General features: G+C 45.7%; 1 protein-coding gene across 11 annotated transcripts in view; it reads left to right on the top strand.

Annotated features, from left to right (window-relative positions):
• Mroh1 (maestro heat like repeat family member 1) overlaps positions 1 to 21,521 on the top strand; it is a 77,365-nt gene that overhangs the window by 34,156 nt on the left and 21,688 nt on the right. For 9 of the 11 annotated variants that reach the window (XM_010630528.3, XM_010630533.3, XM_010630525.3 and 6 more), the window contains 13 exons: positions 3,108 to 3,181; positions 5,787 to 5,909; positions 16,211 to 16,321; positions 16,615 to 16,759; positions 16,956 to 16,996; positions 17,304 to 17,445; positions 17,743 to 17,795; positions 18,247 to 18,354; positions 18,705 to 18,824; positions 19,062 to 19,184; positions 20,186 to 20,332; positions 20,420 to 20,446; positions 21,317 to 21,439. In XM_010630528.3, coding sequence (XP_010628830.1) covers positions 3,108 to 3,181; positions 5,787 to 5,909; positions 16,211 to 16,321; positions 16,615 to 16,759; positions 16,956 to 16,996; positions 17,304 to 17,445; positions 17,743 to 17,795; positions 18,247 to 18,354; positions 18,705 to 18,824; positions 19,062 to 19,184; positions 20,186 to 20,332; positions 20,420 to 20,446; positions 21,317 to 21,439 — 1,337 coding nt within the window. The remainder of the gene's footprint in view (positions 1 to 3,107; positions 3,182 to 5,786; positions 5,910 to 16,210; positions 16,322 to 16,614; positions 16,760 to 16,955; positions 16,997 to 17,303; positions 17,446 to 17,742; positions 17,796 to 18,246; positions 18,355 to 18,704; positions 18,825 to 19,061; positions 19,185 to 20,185; positions 20,333 to 20,419; positions 20,447 to 21,316; positions 21,440 to 21,521) is intronic. The other 2 variants (XM_010630532.3, XM_010630534.3) reach the window with 1 other exon arrangement.

The raw sequence follows: 21,521 nt of genomic DNA, 5'->3' as shown, positions 1-21,521 counted from the left end.
TTTTTTTTTTTTTTTTTTTTTTCCTGATCCTGGGGATCAAACTCGGGTCCTTGCACTTGTGAGGCAGGCAGCAGAACCACTGAGCTAAATCTCCAGCCCTTGCATCCAGCTTTTTAATTTTTTTCTTTTGAGACAGTGTCTCACTGTGTAATTGAGGCTGTCCTTGAACTTATTATGCAGCCCAGGCTGGCCATGAACTCACAGTGACCCTCTTGCCTCAGCCTCCTAAGTGCTGGGATTACAGGTGTGTATCACCACACCTGGCCTGCACCAGCTTTTGCTTTGAGTTCTTTAAAAAATTTTTTTCCCACCTATTTTGCAAAATTACACATTTTTTTTTAAATTGCAAGAATAGAATCCATCTGCCCTCACTAGGCCTTGATCACTGACCGAGCTGGCTCCAGAAACTTGGTTTCTATAAGCCCTGGGATGACCACCTTGTGTTCTTCCAACTGTGAGCATCCATCCCACCAGTGCCTCACAGAGCCTCACAGGGTCACTTGCTGTGTGGTATAGCTCACTTCCCTCACTTGAGTTTGTCAAAGGTGTATCCTGGCTTCATTCAGTTTTCTCAGATTTCCATTTATGAAGAGGGATCCCTTTTTTCTTTCTGAAGAATGGATGCCAGTTTTGAAGAGTGTCCCTGGAATATCTGTGCCTGATGGTGTCCTCATAATGGAATGGAAAGATTTAGTTTTCTTGCTTTTAAGGTTAATTTAATTGATCAGCAAAAAGTTTGAAAAAAGTGTTCATAGTTTAATAAGAGGATTTGTATTTTGGGCGAATTTCACTCATGTCCTCCTGTAGGGGCCAGGAAACAACTGTGGGCCACACTAAGCTTATAGCCTGCAAGCTAAAGTGGTTATTACATTTTAAATAGGTTAGAAAAGTAAGCAAGGAAAATAGGTGACACCGCTGACAAATGACCTACAAAGCCAGAATTACCTACTAGCTAGCTTGTCATGGAACAAGTATGTTGGACATGGAGCAGTCTATGGAGTTATGAGAACAATATAGGAGCAACTTTCAATAAAATAGGGGCCAGGGAGACAATGGGTGCCAGACCACAGTCTAGATGGTGCCACCAAGCCAGGAATCTGGGGAAGGTGTTGCAGGATGTGGCTCCCTCAGCTAAGTATAGCTGTACCTTCACCTGTGCCTGCCACAAGCAACCTGGACCTGCTGCTATGGGCCTGTGGAGCCTTTGAGACCAGTGTGGTGCTTGAATGGCTGCCTGAGGCTGCAAGGGGTGCGGGCTCTTCTGGGAAACAAATTTTTTTTGTTTTGTTTTATTTTTTGTTTTTTTTAGAGAGGGTCTCAATATGTAGTTGAGACTGACCTAGAACTCACTATGTAGCCCAGGCTGGTCTCAAACTCAAGCAATCCTTCTGCCTCAGCCTCCAAGTGCTGGGATTACAGGCGTGAGCCACCACACCTCGCTTCTGGGAAACAAATTTAAACGCCTGATAGAAAGTAAGGCATCTCTGCCATATCAACATTTTGTATTAGTCCACAGGTCCCTAGTGACGCTGTAAATTCAGTGGCATTAGAATTTGAGATTGAGAAAGGTGGACTAACTTGCTTGGGGGCTTATCTGGACAGTGGCCCAGGGACGTCCAAAATGGAATTCTTAGGGCTGTTTTTGTTAAGCATGCTTTTTCCATTCAGAAATTCCACAGTGTTACATAACTAACTAGGCTCACCTCTCCTGTGGTTTTTCTTAAATTGCACTTAAGCTTTTTAGAAGTCACTTCATGTTCACCTACATTTTATCTTTTCCTTTTAGTTTTTTCTTTGTGCAGTTACATACAGAAATGTATGTATGCAAGAAATAAACCAAATAATAGTTTATAACATGATTTTTTCATTTTGTGCTACATCTTAGAGAAATTTTAATATCAGCGTAGATAGATGTCATTTTAAATTTTTTATTTTGCAGTAGAGCTCATGTACAGAAAAATGTAATGGTTTTAATTCAATGAGCGATCATATAATGAGCCCACACATTCACTATCCCAGTGAAAAACCAGAGAACACTGACAACACTCAGGCCCCTCAAAGTGACTTCTAGCAACGGAAGAATATTGTTGTAGGTTTTTGTTTGGTTTTTTATTTTTTATTTTTGTTTTGTTGTTGTTGTTGTTGTTTGTGTTTTGAGACAGGGTCTCACTATGTAGTTGAGACTGACCTGGAACTCACTCTGTAGCCCAGGCTGATTTTGAACTCACAGAGATCCTCCTGCCTCAGCCTCCCAAGTGCTGGGATTACAGGTTACAGGCGTGTGCCACCACACCCGGCTCTGTTTTGTTTTTTGAGACAGAGTCTCACTGTGTATGTAGTTCAGGTTGGCCCTGAACTCATGTTGCCCAGGCTGGGCTTGAACTTGTGATACTCCTGCCTCAACACTCTCAGAGTGCTGGAGTTACAAGTGTGTGCCACATGCCAGGCTGCAATTTATTATTATATTGCGCACATTCGTGTGCATGTATAATAGTGTTGGGGATTGAGTCCAGGGCCTCAGATATACTAGGCAAGCACTCCACCTCTGAGCTATATCCCTAACCTTTTAATATTTTGGTTTTTTGTTTGTTTGTTTTTTGAGACAGGGTCTCACTACGTAGTTGAGACTGACCTGGAACTCACTATGTAGCCCAGGCTAGTCTCGAACTCACAGCGATTCTCCTGCCTCGATCCTCCTGCCTCAACCTCCCAAGTGGGATTACAGGTGTTCGCCACCACACCTGGTTTAAAATTTTATTTTGAGGCTATGTTCACTAAATTGCACAGGCTAGCCTCAAACTTGTGTGATGATCTCACCTCAGCCCTCCACAGTGGTGAGATTACAGACATGTGCCACCATGCCCAGCTCTCAGCTCTATTTTTTAAACCCTAAATTTCCAACCTTTTAGCTTTTTGGTTATATAAAATAGTGTTATTTGGGGGAAAATAATTTGTTCCCTGGAAAGAAGTAGGCTTCTTTCCTGTTCACCCACATGGAGGGCCAGATAAGGCCAGACCCCTGGAGTGTGGCCTGGACCTCAAGGTGGAGATGGATGGGATGGCTGGTCTTGATCTTGGTGGGGACTGAGCCATTTCATTTTTTACAGCTGCTCAAATGGAAGCAAAGAAGCCCCTTGTCCTCTCTTCTATGAAGCTTCCTCTTCTGGACACCAACAACAAGGTAAACTGGATGGGTCTGCCTGGCCACATGAGCAGCCCCAGGAAGAGTGGCCAGGCAGGACCAGAAGTGCCCCATTCTTCTAGGAGCTGGAACACATACATAGAAAAGGACATGTATTTAAAGTGTGTGCCTAGCACTTTCCTACATTGTACTCCTGACATAGTTAACTAGGCATGACATTAGAGAGTGGTCCCCAGGACCACTTCACTGCTGTTGCCAGAAGTGAGCTCAGGGATTCCCCAGTACCTCCTTCAGGCTCAGATATTTGCTGGATGGTCTGGGATAACTCAGGAAACTTATGATCTGGGGTCATTTTTTACAAGGTAAAGGCTATGGTCAGCTCATAGGAGAGGAATAGGGGTAGAGTCCAGGAATGGTCCAGACCCACAGCTTTCAGTATGTTCATGGGCCAGGTTAGACAGTCCTAGTCCCTTCAGGAGCATGTGTGACCACATGCATGCTCAGCTTGGGGTCCTGTGCCTTACTGGGGCCCTTTTGTGTGGACCTTGTTGGACACCCAGGTGGCTGCACTTAGCCTCCAACCCTTCTTTGTTTTGTTTTTTTGTTTGTTTGTTTTTGGTACCAGGGATCGAACTCAGTACCCAGCACTTGTGAGGCAGGTGGTGGAAGCACTGAGCTAAATCCCTGGCCCCCTCCAGCCCTTCTTGAAGAGCTGATACCTTGTGGCCTAAAGCCCCTACCTAAATCATATCAGTGGACCAGGTGGAGTGGCCCATAATATCAAATCAGTGAATATCCTTATCAGGCAGACATCTAGGCCTTAAAGATGGCCTCCTACGAGCCAAGAGTAGAGGCTAGTACCTCTAGGCAAGTCAGATCCTTCTCTGTACCCAGGTTGACCATGCACCACTGTTGGTAAAGCTTTGCTTGCTCAGAGGTAATAGGTGTCAACTCTTCTTTGGGAGCCACTCCAGCCTTTGTGCTAGCCCTGTGTCTGGTCCTTAGGACTTCCTGTGAATCCTCCTGGATTCCCCAGAAGCTTCATATGTCACTTTTGCTGCAGGATCTCCCTGAACAGCCCTCAGACACTTCTTTTTTTGTTGTTGTTTTTTTTTTGAGACAGGGTCTCACTATGTAGTAGTTGAGACTGACCTGGAACTCACTATGTAGCCCAGGCTGGTCTCAAACTCACAGTGATCCTCCTGCCTTAGCCTCCCGAGTGCTGGGATTACAGGCGTGCGCCACCACGCCCGGCTGAGACACTTCTTATATTCAGGGATATTTCCCCCTGACATGCCCCAACAAGGCCCTGTGACTCATCACCAGGGCCCAAGTGGTATGATTTTAGCAAATGCACACCCAGCTGCCAACCCAGATCCACCCTGTTCCCACAGACAGCCATACCAGATGCACACATGTCTTTGGAATGATGAGCATGGAGTGGCCTGAGGAGACCTCCTTAGAGCAATGATAGTTGACCTGAACATGAGTATTCTCCCAAGGAACATGGGTATTATCAGGAAAGGAAGAAGGCTCCTGCAGGACAGTGGCCAGCATGTGAACAGGGATGAGGCTTGGGCAGAGTCTATGGCAGTAGAGGTTGAGGCTCAGAGTGCCAGCTGGGATGGAGAGAGATTGGCCATGTTAGATCTGCCAAGCCTTTGAGTCCTGGCATTATTACTGAGAGGGGCTGAGAATTCGAGGAGCATGTGGATGACAGCTACAGACCCAGGGACAGTTGCCTGAGTGAAACAGCTAGGGTGAGGGTGCACCTCAGAAAAAGTATGGTTGTCACAGAATAAGCCAGCCCTGAAGCACACCAGCCCAATAGCCCAAGGCCAGGCAGACACTGGGCAGAGGGGATGCACATATTTGACACTAGGAGGCTACGAGTCTGGTGTCCCTGAGACTGAAAGGCAAAGCAGTTTGGGGCAGGCTCTTCATCAGAGCTGCTTTCATGGACTTGGTGAAGCTTGATAGAAGTGGGTGGAAGAAGGAAACTAATGAGACAAGATGACTTATGAGGGGCCCAGCAGGAGGGAGAGATGTGTGGGGAACAGGGGAAAAAAAGCCTTCCTCTACAGACTTGCACATACCCACAAGAGACCAGAGGCTGCTGGTAGGGAGCTAAGGGAGTCTCAGGCAGGACTAGAAGTGCCCCACCCGATCGGGAGCTAGAACACACACATAGGAAAGGACATGTGTTTAAAGTGTGTGCCTACAATGACGAATATCATTATATTGTATACCTTAAATGTATCAATAAAATTAATTTTAAAAAATAAATAAAGTGTGTGCCTAGCACTCTCCTACATCGTACTTCTGACATAGTTTACCAGGAGCAGATGCAGGTCTAGGTGTAGGTACAGGTTCAGGTGCTGGTACAGTACAGGTTCAGGTGCTGGTACAGGTATGAGTGTGGATGACAGGTGTACACGTGCAAATTGAGATATATGGGTGCAGGCATAGGTGTGGGGGCAGGTGCAGGTCCAAGTATGTAAGTATAGGCACAGGTACCGGTGTGATGAAGGTGCAGGTACAAGTGTGGATGGGGGAAAGAGAGAGGTTCTTGTCTACTGGTTGAACTGACGTGGAAGTCTCTGTCTTCAGACCCTTGCTAACCTTACCCTGTTGTTCTGGACAGGTGAAACGTGCAGTAGTGCAAGTAATCAGCGCAATGGCCCACCATGGATACCTGGATCAGCCTGGAGGCGAGGTGATGATTGAGTACATCGTGCAGCAATGTGCACTTCCTCCAGAGCAGGAGGTAAGGGGCCGCTATTTCAGCCACCTCCTCCGGGCTGTCCAGCAGCTGCTAGGCTTCTTGGCCCCCATTGCCCTGACCTATGTCAGGCACTAGTCAGTAGGAGCTGCTGGCCTGGCTGCTGGTTGTTGAGTGGCCTGGGTCTATGTGCTGAGACTTCCTGTGGTTTCTGAATCAGAGTCGCTGCAGTTTGTGAGTCCACTCAGCACATTCAGAACTCAGAAGCAGAGACAGAAAACAGGCTTTATTTTCTTTGGTGATTTTTTTTTTTTTTTTTTTTTTTTTTTTTTTTTTTGAGACAGGGTCTCACTGTGGCTGAGACTGACCTGGAACTCACTATGTAGCCAGCTCAGGCTGGTGTCAAACTCTAAGCAATCCTCCTGCCTCAGCCTCCCGAGTGCTGGGATTAAAGGTGTGTGACACCACACGCGGCTTATGATTTTGTATTTAAAAAATTAATGAAGTACATGCCGGTTTCTTCTTGAAGGAAAGTGAAATAGAATATGGTAAAAATAAGGGCCAGGGATTTAGCTCAGTGGTTTGTCGCCTGCCTCACAAGCACAAGGTCCTGAGTTCAATCCCTGGTACCCCCCCAAAAAAGAAAGTAAAAATAAACTACAGGTAGGGTTGGGAGTGCAGCTCAGCTGTAGGAGCCCTTGTCTAGCATGCAGAAGACCCTGATTTTGATCCCTAGCACTACAATAAACAATTACAAGTAAACTGTATGCTTTGCTTGCACCCCAGGAGCCTGCAGATAAGCATGTCAGTGCTTGAGTTCTTCCAGCTCTGGGTAATTGTGTCTTCACCTTAGTAGAGTGAGCTGTTTTCAAGGTCAGAATAGGGGCATGACCTTCCTGCTTGGACTGGTGACTGGTGACTGTCACCGTGGTACCTACTGTGCCCCATGCAGGATCTCTACGTATTTTTTGAGACAGGTCTCACTGTGTAGTTCTTGCTGTGTAGCTCAGGCACTGGGTAGCCCAAGCTGGGCTCGAACTTGCAGCCATCCCCCTGCCTCAGCCTCCTAAGTGCTAGGATTACATGTGTTGGCCACCACACTTAAGCCTTATATTTAATTGAAACCTAAAAATCAGTGAGTGAGTTGATATATTGTTCCTCCACAGCCAACAGGAGAGCAGGCCTTGGGTGAAAGCAGAGCCCACGGGAGGCAGGCTGGGGAGGTAGGGTCCATGAGTCAGTTTGGGTCCTTTTCACCTCAGTGGCCTTATGGGTCATTAAACATTAACTGAAAAGGCCAAAACCTTTGTGTTAGTCTCAACATTTGGTGATTTGAAGATCTCTTAATATTAGAAAACTGTAATAAACTCTCACAGTAGGAACCATGCTTTTACTTTTTTTTGACAAGGCTGTATTATGAATTCTGAAATATTGACTCACATTTCAAATGGGATGAAAGGTAAGTTTTGTTTTGTTTTTTTAAGGAAGGGTCTCCCTTTGTAGTTCAGGCTGACCCTCAAATTTGAAGCTGTCCTCCTGCCTCAGCCTCCCGAGTGCTGGGATTATAGGCATGTGCCAGTGTGCCTGACTAGATTAAAAAAAATTTTTTTTGGTACCAGGGATTGAACTCAGGTTGTTGCGCTTGAGAGGCAGGCAGCGGCACCACTGAGCTAAATCCTTAGCCCTAAGATATATGTATAAATTTTTTTTAAAGACTTAAATATTTTTAACAGAAGGACCTCACTATGTATATGGAACCATTTGCTCAGTGTCCACTGCTAGAGGCTGGGGCTAGAGTGGGGTTGTGGGTGTCATTTATATTAAGCTTTCTATTTTTGTATATTTCAGTCTTCCATGACAAAATGTTTAAAAAACAAAACAAAAAAGGACATGCTGCTCTCAGACAAATGGATTAGTAACAGATGTGCTGCAAAGAGAGGTGCTAGCCAGTGGCAGGGGTTATGGTGCACCAGGTACTACTTTCTTTATGGAGAAGCACACAGAGGTGAGGAAGCTGCTTGATGACCCTGCAGCAGCCGGTCACATGCAGGCCATTGCAAAGAGAACAGGGACCCAGAATCATTGGTTGCATTTAGAGTCCTCTTAAAGAATTTTGAAGAAATATGAGTTAAAGCTGGATGTAGTGGTGCACACCTGTAATCCCATCTATTCAAGAGGCTGAGGCAGGAGAATTACAAGTTGAAGGCCAGCCTGCACAGCCTATAGCAAGACCTCATCTCAAAATAAAACGAAAAAGGGATTGAGGATGAAGGTCAGTTTTAGAGTGTTTGCCTACATATGTAATCTGGGGGTTCAATCCCTTAAAAAAAGTGAGTTTTTAAAGATTATAATTATTATTGCCATTATTTCATTGTTTCATCTGTAATTTTTGTTTTTTCCCTGACCTTTCTTTAAAAGTTACATTTATTTCAGTAGCCTTTCCATACAGGAAAATGTACTCTTCTTTGTTTGTGTGTTTGTTTCTGTTTTTTGGGGTACTAGGGATTGAACTTGGGACCTTGTACTTGCAAAGCAGGCGACGAAACCACTGAGCTAAATCCCCAGCCCAGTAAAATATACTCTTAAGCGTACCATGATGTGCTCTTGACAAGTTCACAGTCAACATAGACACTCCACTGACACAGAACATTCCACTACCTCCAGATTCCCTTTCCCTCCTGGTAGCTGGCCCTACCTCCTCCAGTTTTGTTTTTTACAAAATGTGGTCTAGTTGAACTCAAACTGTGCACACTTTTGAGTGAGAGTTCCTTCTCTCATATCAGGCTGTGAGGTCATTCATGTGGTCACGTGTATCAGTCACTTATCCCTTTTCACTGCTGAGAGGTGGGGTATCCTATGTATGTACCACAGTTGATCTATTTACTCAGCAGTGAGTTGTTCCCAGACTTGGAATAAATCCACTGTAGCATTTGAGTACGGTATTTTGTTTTGTTTTGTTTCTTCGGGGCGGGGTCCTAGAGATTGACTAAGCTAGCCCTTTTCATTTTTTTATTTTGTGACAGGGTCTCATTAAATTGCCCATGTGAGACTTGAACTAGTGCCTCAGCCTCCCTCAGTGCTAAGATTACATGCATGCACACTGCTTCCAGTGGAGTACAGGTGTTTTTTTTCCCCCCTCATTGAGTTTATTGGTACATTTCAGGGTTACAGTACAGTTACATTCATTACTGGCATCTTGTACCTTTACATGACAGGTCTTGGTTCTCATTTTTTCCCCTTGTCCCTGCCCTCCCTTCACCCCTCCCCCATTTACAAACACTTTATTTCCATTTTTTCATTTTCTCCTATTTTTTTCTTTCCCTTCCCCCCATTTTCCCTACACCTTAGCACTTTTCTTCCTATTTCACATTGTCAATTATCTCATTAGGATCTTATGTACTGTTATAGTTTGTTCACACCAGAGGAGTACAGGTGTTTTTGAAAGCAAATATGTGTGCTTTGGGTAAATAATACCCAAGAGTGAGACTGCTAGAGTAAGTGGCAGGTTATATGTATTTATTTATTCTGAATTTATGAAGTGTATTTAACTTCATAAGAAACTTTCACACTCTTTCTAAAGAGGCCATATCATTTTGCAGTGCCACAAGGAATGTCTGAAAATTTCTGTTGAGCCGGGTGTGGTGGCGCACGCCTGTAATCCCAGCACTCGGGAGGCTGAGGCAGGAGGATCGGTATGAATTCAAAACCAGCCTGGGCTACATAGTGAGTTCCAGGTCAGTCTCAACTAAATAGTGAGACCCTGTCTCAAAAAAACAAAAAAGAAAATTTCTGTTGTTCTCTATTGGTTTTTTTGTTTGTTTGTTTCCTTTTGGTCAGTGCTTTATTTACTTACTTATTTGGTACTGGGGGTTGAAGCCAGGACCTGGAGCATGTGACAGGCATTAAGCTATTTTGATAGGTTGGTATGTCACTGTGAATTTAATTTACATTTCTTTGATGACTAGGGATGCTAAGCATCTTTTCGTGTTTCTCTTGTGTCCATTTTTAAATAATTTGATTGTTTTCTTTTTTTAAGACAAGGTCTCACTATGTATGTAGTTCAGGCTGGCCTCAAATTTACTATAAACCCCAAGCTGGCCTCAAACTCATGGTGATTCTCCTGCCTCAGCCTTCCCAGTGCTGGGATCATTGCTATGTGCCACCATGCCCAGGAGATTGTTTATTTTCTTATTGAATTTTGAGAGATGTTTGTATATTCTAGATGCAAGTCCTTTATCAGATTCAGATTCATGGATTATACATATTTTCTTACAAGTGTATTTCATGCTTTTTAAAAAATTTAATTCTTAACAGTGTCATTAAAAAGCAGACATTTTACTTCTTTAAAGTCCTACTTATTAGGTTTTATTTTATTTATTTATTTTTTGGGGAGTACCAGGGATCGAACTCAGTCCTTGTGCTCGCAAGGCAGGCGGCGGAACCACTGAGCTAAATCCCTGGCTTATTAGGTTTTAATTTATAAATCATGCTTTTAGTGTTCTGTCTGGCAAGTCATTGCTTAACTGAAGGTCACAGAAATCTTTTCCTGTGTTCTGTTCTAGAAGTATTCTGTCTTAGGCTCACGTTTAGGTCCCTGGGGATTTCAAGGGGAGACTTCTTCACGTGTGAGTTTGGGTTGGGCTCATCTCCTGTGTGTGCATGTCCATTTGTCACAGCATCTGTATTTCTCATGCACTGAGGGGTTGTCTCTGCTCCCTGTCAGTGTCAGGTGGCTCTGTGGTGATGAGTGTTCTTCCATCCTCACCACGTACTTCACTGCAGCTTCAAAGCCATGCATGTGATCCTCCGACTCGTAGTTGTTTTCTCCATCATATTTGGATTTTACAGTTTCTTTGTTTTTCCATGTAAATTTTAGAAGCATCTTTTTTTCTGTTTTGAGACAGGGTCTCACTATGTAGTTAAGACTGACCTGGAACTCACTATGTAGTCCAGGCTGGTCTCGAACTCAGAGGGATCCTCCTGCCTCAGCCTTCTGAGTGCTGGGATTTCAGGCGTGTGCTACCACACCCGGCTAGAATTATTTATTTATTTATTTATTTATTTATTTATTTATTTATTTATATTTTTGATACTGAGGATTGAACCCGGGCCCTTGCACTTGGGAGGCAGATGCTGGAACCACTGTGCTAAATCCCCGGCCAACCTATCAGAATTTTTATTTTAATTTTATTTATTTATTTATTTATTGTTTGAGACAGGGTCTCACTAATTGAGACTGACCTGGAGCTCACTTTGTAGCCCAGGCTGGTCTCCAACTCAAAGCGATCCTCCTTCCTCAGCCTCCCCCTGCCTCAGCCTCCCAGTGCTGGGATTACAGGCGTGCCTCACCTCGCCCAGCTCTATCAGAATTTTTAATGAGGTTTTTAACCTGTAGACCATTTAGATAGAATTTAGTTTACCAAACAGTTACATCTCTATTTTTATTTGGGTTTTCATTGATTTCTTTCATTAATATTTTATAATTGGCAGGATATAGGGTCTATATGGTATATTGTTAGGTTTGTATCTATTTGGTTTTTATTTTTTTATGGCCTTGGGGGTGGAACCCAGGGTCTCATGCATGCTAAGGAAGCACACACCACTGAACTATATCTCCACTACTATTTGATTTTTACTGCCATTGTAACATTGTAGCTTTCTTTGTATATTTTCTAATAGTTTATAGGAATATAGTTGGTTTTTATGTATTGACCTTATACCCTATGGACTTGCTTTTTTTTTGTACTGGGGATTGAATTGAGGACCTTGTCCTCATTTGCAAGGCAAATGCTCTACCATTGAGCTACATCCCCAGCTCTTTTAGATTTCCCAAAATGACCTTGAATTTGTGATCCTCCCACCTCAGCCCCTAAAGTAGCTGAGATTGTAGGCGTGCCTGACTGGTGCTTTTTTTGTTTTTTTTTTTTTTTTTTTTTTTTTGTGACAGGGTCTGGCTATGTAGCTCAGGCTGGCCTTTAATTTAATATGTAACCCAGGTTGGCCTCAAATTCATGGCAATCTTTCTGCCTCAGCCTCCTGAGTGCTAGAACTACAGGCATGTGCCAACATGCCAAGCCTGAAGTTTTCTGTGTAAAACATCATATTTCTTCAAATAGGCAACCTTCCCCTTCTTGGTTCTCGTACAAATGCCTTTTATTTCTCATTACACTGGTTAGGACCTTCAGTACGGTGTTGAATGGAAGTGGTAAAGCCAGGTGTACTGTTACACACCTATAATCCCAGCTACTTGGGAGGCTGAGATAGGAAGATTGCAACTTGAAGGCTAGCCTGGACAATTTACTAAGATTCTGTCTCAAGATAAAATTCAGAAGGGGCTGAGGATATAATTGAGCACTCCCTGAGTTCAATCCCCAGAACCAGGGTAGGGAGGTGAGGGAAGTAGTTGAAAGCTGACAGACACTCTTGCTTTTTTCCCCATTCTTTTTTTTTTGTACCTGGGATTGAAGATGGGACCTTGTATTTAAGAGGCAGGCAGCAGAACCACTGAGCTAAATCCTGGGTCCACTTTTCTCCCATTTTAAGAACATGTCTGTTAGTATTAAGAATGTTGTTGATAATAGGTTTCATAAACCTTTATCAGGTCGAAGAAATTCTTAATTTTCTGAGACTATTTTTGTATATGTGAAATATCTGAGGTACTATTTGATGGGTTGGAGATACTCAGATTAAATGCTTCAGATCCTGGTCAACTGGACCTGCATAGAAGGGAATAAATACTCTGCCCTTTACTTTAGGCATACGCTGACTCTGCCTTATTCTAATGGGCTCAGGGGACCTAAGGAGCAAGATAAGTGTTCCTGGTCAGATGATATGTACTCCTTGTCATGATGATGATAGTGGTCAGTGATCCTATGTTCCCTTTGATTAATTATGGTTGTTGCCTTTTGGGAAAAATCAAAATTTTATGTCAATTGGAATTTTTTCTCCCCAGTACTGGGGATCATACTCAGGGGCTTGTGCTTTAGAGGCCAGGGCAATACCACTGAACTAAATCCCCAGCCCTTGAAATATTTTTATAAGGAAGCTCTGTATATCGATTAAAAACACAGAATTATTACATGGTCAGGATCAGAGGTGCCTGTTTTGAGGAACTGCACTAAGTGCTTTTCTCTTTGTAGAAATGGGCAAGGAAGCCACACTGACTGATATTGAGGAACATGAATGCAACAATTAATATTTGTGAAATGCACTTTTCAGAGGTCACAGTATATGTTATGATATTTTCCATAACCAGATATATTTTATGTATCTTATGGATATATTTTAAAATAAGGCCACATTTATAGGTAGGAGACCATAATTTGGGTGCCTTCCTCTGTTGTTGGTTTTGCTGCTCAAATTGTTCCATATTTAGCCAGTGGAACCTCATTTCTGTGTCCTTGTTCTGTGGCCCCTCATTCTTTGAGTCTTACCTCACTCTGGCCCATCTGAAAGTTTCCTGACTTCCATCTCTGTGGACACTATTTAGATAAGTTTTTTTTTTTTTTTAGCTTTTATTTCCAGGGAAGTTGTATCCTTTATTTCTTTAAATATGTCTTGCCCCTCTTAGTCCAGAATGATTGTTTATTTTTTTGAAGAGGAGGAAAATTTGTTGGGCAGTAGGAATGGGGAATCAGAATAGCTCCTGGGAGACAGGAGGGGTCCTGAATGGGTTGCTCCAAAATAATTGTTATCTGAATGTTGTCTTTAAGCTTTTATTTCATTCTCTTAAAATATCTTTTTCACTGGGTGTGGTGGTGTATACCTGTAATCCCAGCATTTGGGAAGCTGAGGCAGGTGGATTTCTGGGGCTTCAAGGGCAGCCTGCACTACAAAGCAAGACTTTGTCTCAAGGGTCAGGGATTTAGCTCAGTGATTCTGCTGCCTGCCTTGCAAGCACAAGGACCCGAGTTCAATCCCCGGTACCAAAAAAAAAAAACAAAAAAAACAAAAAACAAAAGACTTTGTCTCAAAATAAAACAAAACACAAAAAAGTGTTTTTCTTTGAAATCCTCTTCAGTGTTCTTCCAAGGTGGTAATTTCTTCCCAATTGATTCTATTACATTAATAATTTTCTGAATTAACTTTTATTTGTGCTGTTACAAGTTCTTACATAATATTTCTGGAACTTCCTATTCATGGTTCATATGTCAATAATTTCTATTTGTACATGTATTTTGTAGTGCTGGTATTGATTTTTTTTTTTTTTTTTTTTTTTGGTACTGGGAATTGAACTCAGGACCTTGTACTTGCGAGGTAGGTGTGGTGCCACTGAGCTAAATCCCCAGCCCCATGGTATAGGTATTGAACACAGGGCCTTCATACTAAGCTATATGTCCCAGTACTGTTTTGTTTTGAGATAGTGTCTTGCTAAATTGCCCAGGTGAGGCTGAAACTTGCAATCTTCCTGCCTTAACCTCTCGGAGTGGTGGGACTATAGGTGTGTACCACTGTCACCTGCAATAATTTCCTTTAAAATTTTTTTTTTATTTTAAATTTTTATTTATTTGTTTGTTTATTTTCCTGGGTTATTTGTTTTGAGGGGGAAAAAAAACTATTATGCCAGCAAGCCATGGTGGGCTCAGAGGAAAGTGAGCATTCTGGTTTTTTTTTTAGACAGGGTCTCACTGTGTAGTTCAGGCTGGCCTTGAATTCACTATATATCCCAGGCTGGCCTCAAATTTGTAGTGATCCTCTTAGCCTCCCAAGTGCTAGCCACCACACCCAGCTGATAATTTTCCTTTTAAAGAATATGTTTTAGGCTAAATACATGTCCTTGGACCATGAGTCCTATTATTCCTGCTTTTTGTGTGTTGTAAGTGTTCATTTTCAGAGAGTTTGCTGGATCTGTTTGGTTTGTTGACCAAATATTTCTTTTATGATCTTTCTCTATGTGGATAGGTTTTTTATGGCTGCTGTGGACTTGCAACGTCATTGCTTGTCAAAGAATCTGGCCAGGTTGATTTTTTATCTTAAATATGTTGAAATACTATTTTTAGCTTAATGGTCAGGCTTCCAAAGCTATGCATGTTTGGTATAATATTCCATTTATATTTTTACAGCATGCTTTTAAAAAGTTTGTTCAGGGTTGAGTATGGTGACATACAGCTGTAATCCCAGCTCTTTGAAAGGCTGAGGCAGGAGGACCATGAGTTTGAGTTGAACCTGGACAACTTAGCAAGAACCCTGTCTCTCAAAACAAAAAAAATAAAAAAAGGGCTGGGAATGCACTTCAGTGCAAAGGCTCTGGGTTCAATCTGTAGTACAGAGAGAGAGAGAAAGGCGGGAAGGGAGGGAGGGAGAGAAAGGGAGTTAGGGAAGGTTGTTCAGGACCCTAATATTACTGTTTTTCTATTATTTCATCTTTGGTCTAAGATAGGTACTTTATTAAAAGTCTCCCAGCTGGGTGTGGTGGCTCAAGCTTGTAATCCCAGCACTTGAGAGGCTGAGGAAGGAGAATTGCTGTGAGTTCGAGACCAGCCTGGGCTACATAGCGAGTTTCAGGTCAGTCTCAACTACATAGTGAGACCCTGCCTCAAAAAACATAAAAATAAATTAATTAATTAAATAAAACTCTCCTGTAGCCGTGTGTAGTGGTGTACACAAGTAATCCCAGCACTTGGAAGGCTGAGGCAGGGAGATTACTGCTAGTTTGAGGCCAGTTTGGGCTACATAGTGAGTTCAAGGTCAGCCTAAACTACACAGCTAGACCCTGTCTCAAAATAAAAGTCTCCTGCAATCATTATGAGTTTACCAATTTCTCTGTCATTCAGTGTTTGATTTTGGTGTTTCAAAGTCTGAGTAGAAGGCTCACAAAACATTTAGAAAGCAGAAGTTATCTTCTTACAGGGGGCTTTGGAGCACTGTTCTACCAAAGGACAGCAATGTCTGAGGAAAAAACTATTCTCCTGCCCAGGCTGCAAAGTTGGAGTTTGTTGGTAGAAAACAAGAGCTTTCTCACCTGGTGATCATCTTCATAAAGGCTGCTTCATGTATCTCAGGACAGCAGAGCAAAGTCAGAGACAAATGGGAGGGGGTTGTACTGGAGATCAAACTCAGGACCTTGTGCTTCAGTGCCACTGAGCTAAATCTCTGGCCCGCGTTTTTTTCTTAATGGAGTCAATAGCTTATAGGAAATGAAAATGGAAGACAGCCAAGCCTGTCTTTCTTTCCGCACAGGTTTCTTGTCCCTTTCAGCTGAGGCATGTGTCCTGCTGCCCCACCCACCTACCCTGCCCCATGGGAGACCTGCTGAGCTTCCTTCCCTCGCCTGCCATGTCTTTGTGGTGCCATCCTGACCATGAAACACTACTCATATCAATTCTTGCCTTTTGCGTCCTCCCCAGCCAGAGAAGCGGAACCTTGAGGGTGAGGCCTTGGCAGCAGAGGATAGCGTGAGGGCTGTCAGCATCAGTACCCTCTACCTGGTCAGCACCACGGTGGACAGGATGAGCGATGTGAGTGTGCCCTTCAGGCCAAAGCACTGCCCTTCTTGGGTTCCCTCCCTGTCCTGTGATTGAGTACTCCCCATCCTGGGTGGCTAGTGACCCTGCGATAAATTGTGCAGCCCCTCCAGGGCAGTAGCTTGGCAGTGCTCAGAGGCCTCTTGGCTTGCAGCAAAACAAGCAAATGGACTGCCCAAACTTGAGCTCTTTGGGGGTTGATCTGCCCCTCTGCACTTGTGGCCCCTCCAGCAGTACTGGCTGACCTCCAGGCCGCAGCTTCAGACCAGGGTCCTCTGCTTCCCCAGGTCCTTTGGCCCTACCTACTGGAGTTCCTCATTCCTGTGCGCTTCACTGCAGCCTTGACCCCGCTCTGTAGGAGCCTTGTGCATTTGGCCCTGAAGAGGCAGGAGGCAGGGGCAGATACCTTGCTGGTCCAGTACAACACCCACAGTATGCAAGTGTGACCCTCACTTGACCCTGCTGCTCCCTTGAACCTGACCCCAACTTGCATCTGACCCCAACATAGCTGTCTGCTTTGCACCTGACTCCTGCTCCTACTTCCACCCCAGCTGTGCCCCCTGCTCTTGACCCAACTGTGCCCCTCCCCTGTACCACCCCATGACTATTTCCCCCATCTTTTATCCAGCAAACATCCCATCTCCCTATGCTGTGACTACAAGACTGCTGGTAAGCATTGCTGTTTCCAAGCACGCAGGATACATCACTGCCTCTAAGTGGGAGACACTCATCAGGCAACCATGGCACCCTTCAAAGGGGTTGGGAAGAGTAAGCTTTCCCTCTGCCCACAACTCCCTACCTGGGAGTCAGGCTGTGGTCCTGGCTGCCTTCCTGGTAGGGAGTTGAGATTTACTCCCACCCCACCCAGGTGTGGGCAGCATGCATCTATGTTGGGCACTTTAGTACTTAGAGCTGTCCTGCCACATCTAAACCAACAGGTGCAAGTGTTAACATGGACCATCTTTGCTTCCCTCAGGTTGTGTCTTCCAGTCCCTACTTGGGCAATGGGCGAGGGGCAGTCTCACTACGTCTCCTGAAGGTTCTGCAGCAGAACATTCACCCTTTGCTGGCCCAGCGGTGGGAGACAATCATCCCCCTGTTGCTAGAGTACCTGGATGGTGAGACTAGGGGGTTAATGGGGAGCCATGAGCCACCTAGAACGCACGTTTCCAGTGGCATCAAGGCTGGCTGATGTGCACCAGGGCTCTGTAATTTAGAGAAACAGTTTTTTCTGTGGTCCAAGAAAAGGCCTGGACAGAATAGTGCTTAAGCAGTGCTCCCTGCAGATATTACTGGGCTAGCTGCTTCTGGAGACCCCAGAGGATGGGGAGGTATAGGTGTGAGGCTTCCACTTGTGCATGTTGGGATGGCTTGCTCAGTAGGACCCAGAAAAATGGGGCCTCTGGTCATTGCAGAGCACACTGAAGAAACACTTTCACTGAAGAAATGGGAGGAAAAGCTACTGATGGTGAGAGCTGGGAGAGGAGGCTGAAGCATGACCTGGGTGGCACTGAAGCATCCTGTAGTCTGGGGTCAGGAGGGTGCGGGAGATGAATGCTGAGGGCTACATGCTCCTAGGGTTGTATCACCTGCAACCTGGTGGTGTGTCTGGGGCAGGGGCTCAGGAACATGGATAGTCTTAGGTGAGGATGGCAGCTGGCCTCAGATTGCTGTGACAGGGTACCCACCTGCTAACAGCAATGCCAAACTGAGGGCCACACCGGCATGGGACCCTTCTCATCTACCCCTGCCTGGCCCAGAATCATCTGTGACCAAGCCTGTTGATAGCTGCCCACCCAGGGGTTGCTCTGCTGTCCACTGCTCAGCTCAGAGGTCACCTGCAGACCAGCTGGCCATCCTGAGGTCATCATGAGGTGGCATACCCAGGCTTCAGCTTCTCACTGGTACCTCATCTGTAGTTCCTGCGAGAAACTCTGGCTGTCGTTTCTGACAACACATGGACTTGCCAGCTGAGCCTGGAGATGTGCAAGCAGCTGCCATGTTACAATGGGACACCCCAGGAAAAGGTGCAGAGAAAGGGAAAGTGGTGGGTGGTGGCATGGTCCTCGGGCTCCAAGCTCCTATGCCTTGAATCTGCATCATTTGCTGTCTGCACCTCTCTCCTGTGACAATGGTAGCCCTGGTGAAGCCAGGAAAATTATAGCTGTGAGCTGCCTCATAGTATCTGGGAGCTGGGATTTGAGGGAACATGCTGCCTGCTTCTTGCTTCTCATACATGGCTCAGGGTGCACCCCTTCATCTTCACAGGGAACCCTACCATGTGGTTGATGGCATGGTCCTCTAGCAGCAGCTCTATGGCAACACAGATGTCCCTACTGTCAGGAGTCATGCTCAGTGTGTTCTGTCTCTGTTCCAGAACTTCCTGTATAAATGTATAGGAACTACCCTGGGTGCTGCTGCAAGTACAGGAGTGGTGAGGAAGCATCTGCAAGAGCTTCTGGAAACAGCTAGATACCAGGAGGAAGTGGAACATGAGGTGGGGCAACCCTGAACACCAATGGCCGGCTGATAGCAGTCACCCTGTGTCCCCTCAGCCAGCTAGCGTGTATGCGTGTGTGCGTATTGTATACACCTAGGAATGTGTGCATATGTGCAGAGTATGCTGTCTGCACTGACACTTGTATGTGTGGGCAGCATGTGAACCCCCACACCCAGCATGTTCTAGGGAGGGGCCTCCTTGTCCCAGTGCTCACACTCCTGTTTGCTTCCCCAGGGCCTTGCCTGTTGCTTTGGGATCTGTGCCATCTCCCACCTAGAAGACACCCTGGCCCAGCTGGAGGATTTTGTAAAGTCTGATGTGCTCAAGAAATCCAGTGGTATCTTTAGCATTTTTAAGGTACAGAGGTCACTACCCAGGATGGAGGTCAGGGCCTGGCAGCTTCCCTACATTTCAATGTTCTGGGGGGCTGGTCCTGATCCTCTAAAGACAGCTCTGTCTTCACAAGTGACACTGGGAAGCACGTGACCTCAGGCTTGGGTAGGCAGGAAGCAGCCCCTTCTTCTTCCTGGGTTCCCTACTGGGTATAGGTTCCCCTCCCAGCAGCGGGCAGAAGGGCCTCCTAGAAGCAAATCTAGCTGTTAGTAGTAGTCCTGAGATAAGCTCTGGGAGACAGTATGTGGCCAGACTGTCTGCACAGATCTCTGCTGTGCTCTTAAATCAGAGACAAGACATAATGTAACAGGGTGGACATCTCTGTCTTTCCCACCCTAGCCACTGTCCCTCAGTTCTGTCTCTGGTAACTGCCCCAGCTGTAGAACCTTTGAGCTGGCTAGGGCCTACCCACCTTTTTTTTTTGTTTGGTTGTTTTGTTTTTGGTGCCAGGGATCAAACTTGGGGCCTTGCGATTGCAAGGCACGTGGCGGCACAATTGAGCCAAATCCCCGGCCCTGGATTTTGTTTTTTGAGACAGGGCATCATTGTGTAGTTCAGGCTGGCCTTGAACTCACTGTGTAGCCCAAGTTGAACTTGAGACGATCTTGCTGCCTTAGCCTCCTGAGTGCTGAGGTTACATGCATGCTTCATCACACCCGGTCCTACCCACCTTTCTTGTGCCTTCCAGTAGCCAGGCTCCCCCAGCTCTTCTACCTGCCAATTCCTCCTGCACGATTGATCCCCTTCCTCAGACCTCTCCTTTCCTTTGGTTCTCACTGCGCACATGGGGGTCTTCTGTCCCTGGGTGGTGCTCTGAATTATGCCTCTGGGGTTGCTGGTCAGCTTTGTCCCTCCTTCCAGGAGGACTGAGGAAGCTCAGGAACATATGGTGTGACTCCAAGGCTTCCTGTGTGACAGCATAGGTATTTGAGTCACTGACAGCTACTGATTGCTTTGCCTGACAGGAACGAAGTGAGTATGAGGTGGAGAAAGTAAAGAGTGCGCTGATTCTGTGCTATGGAAACATAGCAGCTCAGGCCCCCCGCAGTTTGGTGCTAGCCAAGGTGGAGTCCAACATCCTCCCTAACATGTTCCATTGTTTCAACAACAAGGTGGGTACCATGGCTGTCTGTGGGGGTTGTTCCTGGTCATGCATGCCAGATTTGCATGTTTTAATTCTTTCATTTTTTGTTGTTCAGGTTCTGGGAATAAAAGTAGAGACCAAGGTACAGTGTGTAGGAATTGCATGTGGGTTGTGCTTTCCTCCCTTTCCACTGAGCTGGGCTGTGGGGACAGAGCCAGACTGGAATACACTGGGCTATCTGGCTAGTCCCTGGGGGACCATCCTAGAATATCATTCCAGGGCCTTCTCTTTTCCATATCCCATTGGAGCAGCCTTTCTTCCTGGGCCTGTAATGGTCATGCTCCTGCTGTAGGGAGGAGCGGGGCTTCTGCCACCTCTGAGAAGTTAGTCGTAGGCCCACACTTCAGGGAACCAGTGAGCCTACCTGCCTTGTATCTGCAGCCCTCAGAGACTAGGGACAGCCCCAAGGCTCCTCTGGCTGTGCTCCCTCATGCTTCTGGGGCTGCCTATCACTAGGCCCCAGTGAGCTTCTAGGGGCAAGCAGAGTTCAGGACCAGTGGAGATGGCATTGGAGGCTCCTTTGGGTTCACTAACATGTTCCTCTTCTGGCACTAACCCGACCAGACCTTCACAGAGACAGTTGGCCTCCTTTGCGGAGCAGAGCATAACCTTCACTTTCCCTTTCTGGGCCTGACTAGCAGAATGTCCCACCCTGCAACAACTTCCGTAAGGCCCACAGCCAGGATGGTCTCCTCAGCCAGGCCCTCCTCCCACATTGGGGGCTATGACCACATGCTCTGCTCTGTGACTCTGCCCACAGCTGGGAATCCTTTTTGGTAAGGAGGGCTGGTTGCAGGTCTCCTAGAGATTTAGAAGGGTCTGTCTGACTGCATAGGCAGAGCAGCATGTGTGCTGACCTGCACTGCTAGGCCCAGCCCTGGGCCTAGAAGTGATGGTCCCTTAGACTGTGCAGCAGAGTGCTGGCAGCCTCTTGCAAGAGGTGTTTCTCCAGGACCCAGCCCTGAAGCTGAGCCTCATCCAGAGCCTGTGCATGGTCAGCCAGGCTGCCCGCAGTGGAGCACAGCCAGGCTCCTTTCACTTCTCAAGGAAAGCAGAGCTGGTGGCACAGATGATGGTGCGTGCTGGGCAGACACTGCTCCTGGGGCAGGTTCCTGGGGAAGCAGGTTGGTGGATCATAGTGCTTCTGTAGAAAATAA

This window comes from Fukomys damarensis, unplaced genomic scaffold, assembly GCF_012274545.1.
Source record: "Fukomys damarensis isolate Sample0158 unplaced genomic scaffold, DMR_v1.0_HiC HiC_scaffold_5, whole genome shotgun sequence".
Lineage (NCBI taxonomy): Eukaryota > Metazoa > Chordata > Mammalia > Rodentia > Bathyergidae > Fukomys > Fukomys damarensis.
Note: the sequence above shows the minus strand (reverse complement) of the source record. Positions and strands in the feature narration are given on the sequence as shown.